The sequence below is a fragment of the Lissotriton vulgaris genome, chromosome 12 (assembly GCF_964263255.1).
Source record: "Lissotriton vulgaris chromosome 12, aLisVul1.2, whole genome shotgun sequence".
NCBI lineage: Eukaryota > Metazoa > Chordata > Amphibia > Caudata > Salamandridae > Lissotriton > Lissotriton vulgaris.
The window spans coordinates 676,970,052-676,982,378 of record NC_141700.1 but is presented as its reverse complement, the minus strand read 5'-3'; the positions used below and the strand labels follow the sequence as shown (position 1 = coordinate 676,982,378).

At 51.8% G+C, this 12,327-nt stretch overlaps 1 protein-coding gene across 10 annotated transcripts in view; it reads left to right on the top strand.

Moving 5' to 3' along the window:
• Positions 1 to 12,327, top strand: part of GSE1 (Gse1 coiled-coil protein) — a 1,074,384-nt gene that overhangs the window by 826,411 nt on the left and 235,646 nt on the right. For 3 of the 10 annotated variants that reach the window (XM_086945868.1, XM_086945869.1, XM_086945867.1), the window contains exon 1: positions 2,498 to 3,824. The exons of 6 other annotated variants lie outside the window; for them this stretch is intronic. In XM_086945868.1, the coding sequence (XP_086801994.1) occupies positions 3,788 to 3,824 (37 nt within the window). In that variant the 5' untranslated portion in view covers positions 2,498 to 3,787. Of the gene's footprint in view, positions 1 to 2,489; positions 3,825 to 12,327 lie in introns of those variants that run through there. One more of the 10 variants, XM_086945870.1, reaches the window with a different exon arrangement.

Below are 12,327 nucleotides of genomic sequence, written 5' to 3'. Positions count from 1 at the left end.
AGAGTGCTTACAGACAGACTGCTCCAGAGTGGGTACTCTCCCCTCCTGTGGGGGTGCTTACAGACACACAGGCCCCTCCAGAGGGCTTGATGCCGTCTCTTGAAGACTCCCCCCGCCTCTAGGGGGAGCCTGAAGCCTCGGTACCACAGAACGCTTAGAGACTATTCCTGCTGTCTTCCGCTGCCTCCGGAAGGTGCTCACAACCCTTCTTGAAGACTCCACCCCCCCCGAGTATACCACCCCCAGGGCCCCGCAGGGGCACAGACCCCCCCCCCCCTTCGGGATGTCAGAGCGCACCTTGCAGTGTGCGCACAGCGCCTCTTGGTGCCCCACTTGCGCGCACTGCTTACAACCCCTCTCGCACATGCCGGGTAGATTGATTCCAGTGCACCGGGAGGTTTGTGTATGTGGAGGGGGAGGGGGGGGGGGGCACCGGGAGGTTTGTGTGTGTGGGGGGGGGCTTTCATAGTTCCCTCCACCAGACTACCCGCCTCCAGCCCCTCTTGCAGCTCCCTCGGGCAGGGTCACACCTCCTGTTTCTACCACCCTTCCGCAGAGTGCTCACAGCCCCTCTTACAAGATCACCCCCCCCGCTCACTGCCCCTCTTACAAGATCACCCCCCCGCTCACTGCCCCTCTTACAAGATCACCCCCCCGCTCACTGCCCCTCTTACAAGATCACCCCCCCCGCTCACTGCCCCTCTTACAAGATCCCCCCCCTGCTCACTGCCCCTCTTACAAGATCACCCCCCCGCTCACTGCCCCTCTTACAAGATCACCCCCCCGCTCACTGCCTCACCCCCCCCCGCTCACTGCCCCTCTTACAAGATCACCCCCCCTGCTCACTGCCCCTCTTACAAGATCACCCCCCGCTCACTGCCCCTCTTACAAGATCACCCCCCCCGCTCACTGCCCCTCTTACAAGATCACCCCCCCGCTCACTGCCCCTCTTACAAGATTACCCCCCCCGCTCACTGCCCCTCTTACAAGATCACCCCCCCCCGCTCACTGCCCCTCTTAAAAGATCACCACCCTGCTCACCCCCCCCCCCTCTCTTACAGGATCACCGCTCCCCCCACCACCCTCTCAATCCGGTACTCACAGACCCCTCTTGCTGAATTACAGAACCCCGGGTGCTCAAGGCCCTCTCTTACATGGTCACAGACCCCCCCCCCCCTCCCCCGGGGCTCACAGTCCCATCTCACAAGATCACGGACCCCCCTGGGTGCTCACAGTCTCTTCTCACAGGATCAGACCCCCCTGTGTGCTCAGTCCCCTCTCACAGGATCACAGACCCCCACCCCCCTGGGTGCTCACAGTCCCATCTCACAAGATCACAGACCCCCCTGGGTGCTCACAGCCTCCTCTCACAGGATCAGAGAACCTCTCACAGGATCACAGACCCCCTGGGTGCTCAAAGCCTCCTCTCACAGGATCACAGCCCCCCTGGGTTCTCACAGCCTCCTCTCGCAGTATCACAGACCCCGTGGGTGCTCACAGTCCCCTCTCACAAGATCACGGACCCCCCTGGGTGCTCACAGTCTCCTCTCACATGATCACAGACCTCCCTGGGTGCTCACAGCCTCCTCTCACAGGATCACAGACCCCCCTGGGTGCTCACAGCCTCCTCTCACAGGATCACAGACCTCCCTGGCTGCTCACAGCCTCCTCTCACAGGATCAGAGAACCTCTCACAGGATCACAGACCCCGTGGGTGCTCACAGTCCCCTCTCACAAGATCACGGACCCCCCCTGGGTGCTCACAGCCTCCTCACAGGATCAGAGAACCTCTCACAGGATCACAGACCCCCTGGGTGCTCACAGCCTCCTCTCACAGGATCAGAGAACCTCTCGCAGTATCACAGACCCCGTGGGTGCTCACAGTCCCCTCTCACAAGATCACGGACCCCCCCTGGGTGCTCACAGCCTCCTCTCACATGATCACAGACCTCCCTGGGTGCTCACAGCCTCCTCTCACAGGATCACAGACACCCCCCCCCCTGGGTGCTCACAGCCTCCTCTCACAGGATCACAGACCCCCCCCCCCCCGGGTGCTCACAGCCTCCTCTCACAGGATCACAGACCCCCCTGGGTGCTCACAGCCTCCTCTCACAGGATCACAGACCCCCCTGGGTGCTCACAGTCCCCTCTCACAAGATCACGGACCCCCCTGGGAGCTCACAGTCCCCTCTCACAGGATCACAGACCTCCCTGGGTGCTCACAGCCTCCTCTCACAGGATCACATACCCCCCCTGGGTGCTCACAGCCTGCCTCCAGGCAGCTGTCTCGGTGTGAACCTCCTTCATTAGGGCAGACAGATCTGCTGTCACTCGGCCAGATTTTCCAATTTACCGACAATGATTCTCGCATAAAAATTGATGGGGGTGGGGGCGCTCCTTCGAGCGGCCCCTCCCCCCGCCGTGTGTGGTGTTAGTGTAGCCCGGGGGTGGCGGTGGTTTCTCCTCCCCTCCCTCCCTCCCTCCCGTTCGAGCCTCTGAGTCAGGGCTGGGGCCGAGGGAGAGAGGCAGCCAGCAGCTCGGGAGCTGTCAGCCGGGTCCTGTGCGTGTGTTCACCTCACGAGGAAGGGGGCGGCGCGGGCGGAAGTGGGGCCAGCTGAGGATCTCCACACCTTGGACGGGGGGGCGCTGCGACCTCCGAGGAAGCGCCTTCTCAAGGAGGAAGAGGGCTGAGAGCACCCCTGCTGGGAACTCGAACAGCTGCATCTCGCCCGGAAGGAGAGCTGCGACCCCTGAAGAGCAGGTCACTTGGAACGCACCCCCTCCTCCCTCCCCCAAAAAAGCAAAGAGGACTGCGACCTCATGAGGACCGGGTCGGCTGCACCCACCTTTAGGAGGTTCCGCTGAACTCCCTGTGGAAAAGAAGTGGGCCAGCCTCCCAACAACCCCCCCTCGGGACCAAGGCACCTGGACCAGCGCTCGTTGGATCGCCCCCTGGAACAAGGCACCTGGACCCAGCTCCCGGAGTACCAAGGCACCTGGACCAGCCCCCTTCAGGGCCAAGGCTTGTTGGATCGACCTTCCCCCCCTCCCCACTTTGAGGACCAAGGCACGTTGCATCAGCTCCCTGAAGACCAGGGCAGCTAGACGACCCCCCATCTGGTGTCAGCCTCTCCTACGTACCATGGCACTTGGACCAGTCTCCCAGCCAGGATCTGACGCTTGAGGAACAGAGCCTCTGGGGTGCCCCACGTTTGGATCCTGCGAACCCCTCAGCGGCAGAGCACCTGGGCCAGCAGCCCCCTGGAGAGGGCTGGACCTCATCTGAAAAGTGCACGCGCCACCCCACCCTCCAGGTTCAGGAGCAGCGCGGTGAGGTCAGCTTCACACGAGGAGGAGGATTGAGGTGCAGAAGGCTGGGACCCCTCTCCCCAGGCAGAAGGCCGGGTGCCCCTAAGCAGAAGTTTGAAATCTCGTGGAAAATACCCCCGTGGGGCGATACCCTGGTCCGATAGGGTCTTGCGACCACCATGGATGTGTGCGAGCTCCTGAGTCGTCAAAGTAAAGGATAAAGAGAAGTGGGGACCCCTCCACCCCCCTCAAAACATGGAACCCCTGTGCCAGAAACCAATCCACTGACAACCCTCGGGAGTGAATTGAGTGCAGGCTGGAGCCCCTCTTGTTCTACGTCTAAAGTCGAGCCTGGACCCCCCTCGGGCTCCTGCTCCTCGGCGCTGCCGCCACCCCTCAGGAGGACAGCCTGCTGCGGTGTGATTTTGGGGGTCTCCCGTCTCATTCTCTGGAAGCCATGAAAGAGTGACCTCGCATCATGTTCGGACTGAAGCCCCCCGTGTATTACCTGCCAGGTAAGGACCGGCGCCCCCTCCCTGCAGGCCAGGGGGGCTGTGTTCACATTCAGCCGGCTGTGCTGTCTTTTTTTCCGTCTTTTGTAATTGCAAGCCAGGAGTCTGAGCCGGAGGAGGGTCGGTTGTAAGTTGTTCTTCCCTCACTGCTCTCGGTGTCAGCGGTCCCCGGGCGCCCCCTCCCTCCCTAAGTAGAGACGTGTGTTATTTAAGAGCAGGGCGGGGGAGGAGGCGGGTGTGAAGTTACTCACTGCAGGGCTCGGGGTCATTTCACGGCTCAGTAGTCGGTATCAGGTGGCGGGCGCCTGCCTGCCGAGGATCACAAGCTGTTTGACAGTCCCCGGCCGCCCCTCCCCTGCCTCACACCCGCCGAGGAAACGATAGCGCCTTGAGGATTCTTCTATCTTGCTACACTCGGTTCCCTAATAATCCGCACAGGCTCCCACGAGACATTTTGCAATTCGATTTAGCATTTTCCAAGACGCCCCCCTCCCTCCTCCCCCGGGTTTCTCAGCCCTGGCTTCCTCTCAGGCCTTACTTGTGTTAAGAGCTGGACCACGTGACATTTGACAGGTCGTTTTAATAACACAGCTCTCCCACAGCGCTTTTCGCCCGCACAGGGCAGCGAAGCGCTGTACCATAGGAGGTGTGAATGAGACCGCTGTCAACAGAGGACGGGGTAGTCGGTACCGGGGTGGGGGGCAGGGCTTTTAGTCGGTCTGGGGGAGCATGTCAGCAGCCTTTACTGTAGAGCGCTGTAGACAGTCAGTACTAGTGTGTCTTGGGAGAAGCCTGCCAGCTGTCTCTACCATTGAAACAGGGAGCAGTCTGTACCGGGGAGCAGTGTGAGCAGTCTGATTTAAAGAGACCTAGGAGCAAACTCTTGCAGTCTCTTATGGGATGCAGCACAAGCAGTCTCTACCGGGGAGCAGTCTGCCTTGTGAGCAGTGTGCCCAGTCTGTCCCGGGGGAGCTGCCTGCAGTCTTCTAGAGATCAGCGCAGAAAGACAGCCGCACAAGTGTTCGGTCCTGAGAGAAGTCTGCCTGCAGTCTGTACTGGGGACGTGGCCTAATGACCAGAGCTGCCGATTTTCAAGCAGGGGAACCGGGTTCGAGTCTCCGCGTCCGCTCACCCTCCTGTGATTATGAGCAAACCCCTTAATTTCCTCGTGCCTAAAAAACTAATGCGCCCTTCTGTAATGTAATTGGTGCTCTTGTAAAGCGCTACGATACCTTCGCGCTGTATAAAACAGCAACAAAATAAGAGTGCATCAACTTCGCTTTTGGAGTAGAGTGCACCTAGGTGTCCTGGCAGGTAGGCACCCAGTGACTACAACCCTGACACGATCCGACCCTGCTGCGGGTCACTAAGCAGGAGAGGCCATACCTGAAAGGTCACTAGAGGTGCGCCGTAGGGGCAGGTTAGGGAGGGTCACAGGGCGAACAGGTCACATACCGCTTCCGTGTCTGCGCTGACCCGGACCAGTCACACTTTTCAAGCTACTTACTTCCTTGACCAAATTAGAGTGAGCTGAACGTGGGCAGGTGAGTCACAGCAGTGGGAGTCTGACCAGAACTACAACTCCCAGAGTGCCTCACTAATTAAATGAAACCCATTACTGGAAGCTCAGACGCACCTAGTCGCCATATAGATGACCCTATGGAGTGTGCACGCGAGGGTGTCGCACAGTAAAGATCACTTCTAAGATAGGCACAAAGGGGAAGTTAGACAGTAAAGGACACTTCCGTGTCATTTCAGAATAGATGCGTAGCACAGGTGGACGTGTCTCACTGCTCAAGGTACTTGCTGGTGAGCGCAGGTCACACTGAGAGTGGAACTTCCGGTTTACTTCCTGGTGGTAGGCGCTGGGCCGCCTAAGGGTTTGTAAACGGGACCAAAAGATGTCCACATCAAAATTCTCAAACCAAAAGTAACAACCACACCTTCATGCAACAGGAGACAGCTATTTCAAGCTATCACCATCCACCCAGCACCGGCCAGGAAATGAATATCAGGGCTGCCTCTCCCTGCCCTCTTAAGCTTCAGCTAATACACCCACACACAATCTTGCTAGGCACAGTATAAGCTAAATAACCCAGTTAGCACATGATCGTATTGTATATCCGTCTGGCGCCACTCAGCAAACTTCAATTATCAACAACAAAAGCAAATGCTTGTAAACTTTCTCCTTCCTACACCTTTAGGAGATGTGAGCCACACCAATGTCAAGATGTGTGCCTTAGAAATAGATCAACAATGTACAACAAACTTTCAAAGGCCATCAGAAGCCTTCCGCGTTACTCAAACAAGTTACAGTGCTTAACTTGTGCCTGGGGTTGCAGGTGGTGGGCAACCGCTGTGATTTTAGAGGACTGTGCCTTCTTTTTCACCATCAGCCTGTAACAATTAGCGTGACATGGAAAAGCCTAAATGATATAAAAGGTGGGGGAAGGGATAGAAAACGAAGAAAGTTGGGATAAAAATAACCAGCAAAAGTGATTTAAATCAAGAGGGAGTGTGGGGTAGTGGGAGAAAGAGATATGCAGTGGAATTAAGCCTAGGCAGCTTTGGAACTCCGCAACCAAGGTATTAAGCAGTGATAGCTGCGTGCGGCGCAGAAAACTCTGCACACACAAGATTATATTAGACATAGATAGCTTTAATTTTGTTTTACTTATATATCAAAGGTCCTGGACCATGCAGCACAGGTAAAACCAATTCTACCTTTGTGCTGTTAATCTTGGCACCAGAAACTATGCCTGTCTACCTGAATGGGTCTGTGGTCACATTGCTGTCAATAAAACACCTCCCCAGATCCCACAGAGGCTGATCCTTACCGCCCTGGTTCCGGCCTCCTCTGTCATCCACGCTCAGGGAAATGGAAGTGAAAAACCAGAGTCGGCCTTAGATTCAAAATAAACCTCTTACACCTCCATACCTGGGTGGATTTAGTGCATAGGGAGGAGTTTTCTGGTCAGCATCTTGGGCAAGGTAAGAATCCTGATGGAGAGAGAGAGAGCGGGGTCCCTGGCTTGTGCAATGACAACAGTAGATTTCTTGTCGGGTAGGGTGAGGTGGAACTTGGAGGCCAGTCCTAAATCGGACCAGGTCTTGCTTACCATCAACTCCCACTGTCTCTTACTCCCAGCTTTCTAGTCAGTAGTTGCAGATAAACACAGTAGGGTCCCTCAAGGGTCTGCCTTACACCTGCTTTGCTTAAATCTTGGATACAGCCAGCCAGACTGAACGGATAATGTGGCAGTTCTTGCATGGATCATGACAATTGCGCTCAGCCACTCAAAGAAATTTATTAGGGCAAAAGTCTTCAAAAATATATAGATAGCTGCATAATAGAAAAATCAAGGTCCTATAAAGCTCTTGCCATCCTAAAATCGGGTATACAGTGGATATTATGCAATCTGTGGCTAATTTCACTCACGTTTTCGTAGTTAAGGGCCCAACTTTTGGCCAGAATTTGTTGGCCTTTGACAAAGAGATGACCTAGAACTATCCCAGACTGAACCCATGAAATATGAAACATTTTGTTGAAGCAGCCCACCTCTATAGACATCAAACTTGTTGGGTGCAGCTCGCAAGGACTCCACGTACACACCAGCTGCAGTGGTGCAGAGTTTGGCTGCAATTTGTCTGGCTTCACAGCCTCCCCTTGCGTCCAAGCAGTTATTTCCACCCGAACTCTGCGGATGCTGATCTGGAACAGGCGCAGATGCTCCCTCCCGGCCGCCATGCACTGATAAGGTCTAGATTCGATTATCCTGACGGGGGCATCTGGCATATCTGATTAATCCTGGAGAAGTCACAGGAGCTGCCCATCGGCCCATATCAAGCAGATCAGGGGGCACCCTGGCTCCCTGACGAGAAAGCAATCGGATTGAGATACTTCTGGGTTGTGCCCTTCTAGATCTGGGACTCCACCATTTCAGCAGGCACTATATAGGCCCAGATACCCACTGACGTGTGACTGCTTAAGGTTCCCCAGTTGCAATGAGCTCAGATGAGTGATTGTGCTGCATGCTCGTGGAGCAGACACTGTCCGGCTTGCAATGTTAGAACATTTAAACAGCAAAGTACCCCCACTACACCCCTTCCTCAACCAGGTTATGACGGCTGCATTTCCTAGGGACTCTCCGGTAAAAGTTGCTTTCTGAAAGTGGCCAACATGAACCAATCAGTTAACCATTTTTTTTTTAACTTCTTTCCTACACCAAGAGGCTTTGGGTTCTTTGGGGCACTGTTTCAGAGCTGATTTGCTCTGTTTTTGTTCTGTACCAAGCTTCTTTGTGTTCTTGCTCCTCACCCAAGACCTTGGTGGCCTACAGGATGCGTTATTTTGGGATTGTGTGGCCACTATGACTTTCTGCATGTCTGGTCGTGGCACGGGTGGGCCGCTGTATGACTTCTAGCATGAGCTGTGGTATTGTCTATCAGTGTAGACCTTTCAGTGCTCTCATGTTGATACTTTGGACTCATTGTTTGACTTTCAGCATGTGCTGTTGTGGATTTGCAGCGAACTTTCAGCATGTGTCCACCCTTGTATTATCTGGCCACTATGTCTTTCTGCATGTCTGGTCGTGGCACGGGTGGGCCGCTGTGTGACTTCTGGCATGAGCTGTGGTATTGTCTATCAGTGTAGACCTTTCAGTGTTCTCATGTTGATACTTTGGACTCATTGTTTGACTTTCAGCATGTGCTGTTGTGGATTTGCAGCGAACTTTCAGCATGTGTCACCCTTGTATTATCTGGCCACTATGACTTGCAGTGTGTCTCGTAGTGACGTGGTTAGACCTTCAGCACGCGTTGTCATGGTACTGGGAGGTCTCTGTGTCTTTTGTCATCTGTTATTGTGGCACCGTTGGGTCACTGTGAGACTTTCAGCATCTGTCATCATTGTGCTGTCAATGTCATTTTAGTACCCTTTGCTCACAGTGTGATTTTTAGCATGTGTTGTGGTGCTGCCAGGTCACTTTGTGACTTTTGAAATGTGTCCTGGTAGTATTGTGGGTTCTCTGTATGACTATCAGCATGTGTTGTGATGGTACTGGTGTAACTTTCAGTATGTGTCATAGCATGGTTAGTTCAGTGCGACTTCCTGCATGTGTTGTGGTGTTGCCAGGACACTTCGTGACTTTTGAAATGTGTCCTGGTGGTAATGTGGGTTCACTGTATGACTATTGGCACGTGTTCTGATGGTACTTGTGAGTCGTTGTAAGACTTTCAGTATGTGTTGCAGCATGACTGCGTTACTTTCAGCAAATGTCCTTGTTGTATTATCTTTCGGCTCATGGCATGACATTCAGCTTGTGTCTTAGTGGGGCTGTTGGGTCCGTGTGTAACGTTGTGTTGTGTTGTGGTGCTCTGTGTTCATGGTGTGTCTTGTGGGGTTGTGTCGTCGGTGTATAACTTTCATGCAATTCTACGTTCACTGTCTGACTTTCGGCATGTGTCCTCGCGGCACTGTCAGTTCAGTGTGTAACTCCAGGATGTGTGGTCATGGTGAGTTGTGCTCACCACATGACTTCAGCTCAATATTTACGATTCACAATCGCCAAATCCTAACTATTGTGCCTAGTGTCAATTAGTGCAGATTCAATTACATAACATAACAATTTTAACAAGCTGTTTTGTTGCTCCCGACAGTAAAAAGGAAATTATTTCTTTATAAAAAGTAATATGAAATTGCCCACTAGTAATCACTTAAATATCTTAAAACCAGAAACCTAGGACATATGAGGGAGATGCGTGTACAGACACAGCCTTGTAGAAACATTTTATAAGAGCATATTTACAAACCACATTATAGACACGAAGTATCGCTGAACCTGCGTACAAAAACATATTTATATTGGGCTTATTAGAAACATTGTGAATTTTGTAAATATTGTAATGAAATGTAATGGTGTAATGACCAATATTGTATTGAAATTTGCATAAATATCTATGGTACATTGAGTAAATATTTTCTTTGCGGTCAAACATTTTTACACAATAGAATTGTATTGTAATTGCATTTATATAGTGCTTACTACCCCTGACGAGGCGTCAAAGTGCTTTTTCGGCTTTTTTAGCACGCTACTCCGGGACCCATAGAGGATTAGTGTTTGAATTAGTATAGTGAAATATGAAAGTAATTTCAAGTGGTGGATAAGTTAGTCAGTTATTTGGATTCAGAAGGATAGAAGAGGAAAAAAGGGTTGTATTTATATAGCTCTTGTACCCATGATGGAGTGTTGATGCGCTTTTTTGTGGGGGGGCAAGTAGCACGCTACTCCGGAAACCCATAAAGGATTAGTGGTGAATTAGTATGGTGAAATATGAAAGTAATTTGAGTGGTGGATATTAGTCAGTTATTTGGAGTGTGAAGGATAGAGGAGGGATGGAAGGGGACGAAAGGTTTGCATTTATATAGCACCTGTTACCCCTGATGGGTTTTGAAGCGCTTTTCTGGCCACAAATCCACACAACAGAACAAAAGAAAAAAAGCGCCTTGGAGAAACATAGAGATCAAAGACATAAAACAAAAAATTAGAAAGCTGCAACGTGCCTGGCTCAAAACAAACTCCAAACAGGACAACCTTCACCTCTGTCTCTGGACAGTAGAAGACTTTAAAAAAACAAAAAAGACTGGAATTTTTCATGCCATTGAAACTTTTTGCCCATGCACATTACTCACTGTTATGTGTTGGACAGCTTGACAAAGGCATGACTGAGATCAGATATCTATGTATTTTAACTAATGGGTATAGTGATTTGGGACTGAACTTAGTTTCATTTGTATATGAATAATGTGTCTCCTTTCCAGAACATTTACCTGCCCTGCGCTCTGTGGGAAACAAGGTGCCCACACCACCCGCCTGGTCACCTGTAGCTCTTAATGGAAGCATCCACACCATTTGCATATGTGCACCTGTTTATCATTCACACGGACGAGTATATCCCTCAGGGGGCTTGTGTTATTTACGACTGCCTTAACCAGTGGGAAGTATCGTAGGTAGCGGGGCAAAAGCACATCACTGGGGGTCATAGGAGCACCGTATGTTACTGTTGAGGGCCTGGGGTATATATTGCTTCCTTAACCAGTGACATATTTTGCACCATTGCCGGGATACCCTGGGCGGATACCAAATCTGTTTGTACCTACCGCGGAGACTGAGCAACCTTGGCCGATGCCCGGTGGAACTGTCCAGTGCAGCTATAGAGGAGTCTGGCCCCTTGGCCGTCACCTACCCAGACGGTCATCTGACATTGTTTTCCTCCTCTCCCTGTTCGTGTCTCCTTCACTCCCCCGCCCTCTGTGATTCTTGATTCAAACGGTTGTAACTATGTAACCTTTAACTCGCTGATTCAACTGATATAACTATGTATCCTGTAACTTGCTGATCCTCATGTAAAGCGCTCTGATACCTCTGGGTCTAGCCAGCACTTTATAAAACTTTGCAAATAAATACAAATAAAGAGGGGGTAACAGAGAGATAATACATCACTGTGGTACTAGGGAGCCATTCAGTCACTCTGCGTGACTGAGTGAGCAGGAAGATATGACTTCAGTCTGAGGTAGTAAGATAATAGTACATCACTCTGAGGTAACTGTACTAGTGTGCTGCTGTCAGACGACTATGAGAGACTAAGAAAGTAGTAGGTTATTGTGTCACTCTCAGGGGCTGGGGTAGTAGTAAGATATTGCGTCACTCTGCCGGGTTGGGGTAGTAGTAGGTAACTGCATCACTCTGAGGAGCAGGGGTAGTAGTAAGATATTGCATCACTCTGCCGGGTTGGGGTAGTTGTAGGACACTGCATCACTCCGAGGGTCTGGGGTAGTAGGCCATTGCATCATTCTAAGGTAGTAGTAAGGTATTGCATCACTCCGAAATGTTGGGGTAGTAGTAAGATATTGCGTCACTCTGAGGAGCTGCGGTTGTAGTAAGATATTGATTCTCTCTGAGGGGCTGGTGTAGTGGTAGGAGATGGCATCACTTTGCCAGGTTGGGGTAGTAGAAGGATATTGCATCACTCTGAGGAGCAGGGGTAGTAGTAGGATATTGCGTCACTCTGAGAAGCAGGGGTAGTAGTAAGATATTGATTCACTCTGAGGGGCTGGTGTAGTGGTAGGAGATTGCATCACTTTGCCAGGTTGGGGTAGTAGAAGGATATTGCATCACTCTGAGGAGCAGGGGTAGTAGTAGGATATTGCGTCACTGAGGAGCAGGGGTAGTAGTAGGATATTGCATCACTCTGAGGAGCAGGGGTAGTAGTAGGATATTGCGTCACTGAGGAGCCGGGGTAGTAGTAAGATATTGCATCACTCTGCCGGGTTGGGGTAGTTGTAGGACACTGCATCACTCCGAGGGACTGGGGTAGTAGGCCTTTGCATCATACTAAGGTAGTAGTAAGGTATTGCATCACTCCGAAATGTTGGGGTAGTAGTAAGATATTGCGTCACTCTGAGGAGCTGCGGTTGTAGTAAGATATTGATTCACTCTGAGGGGCT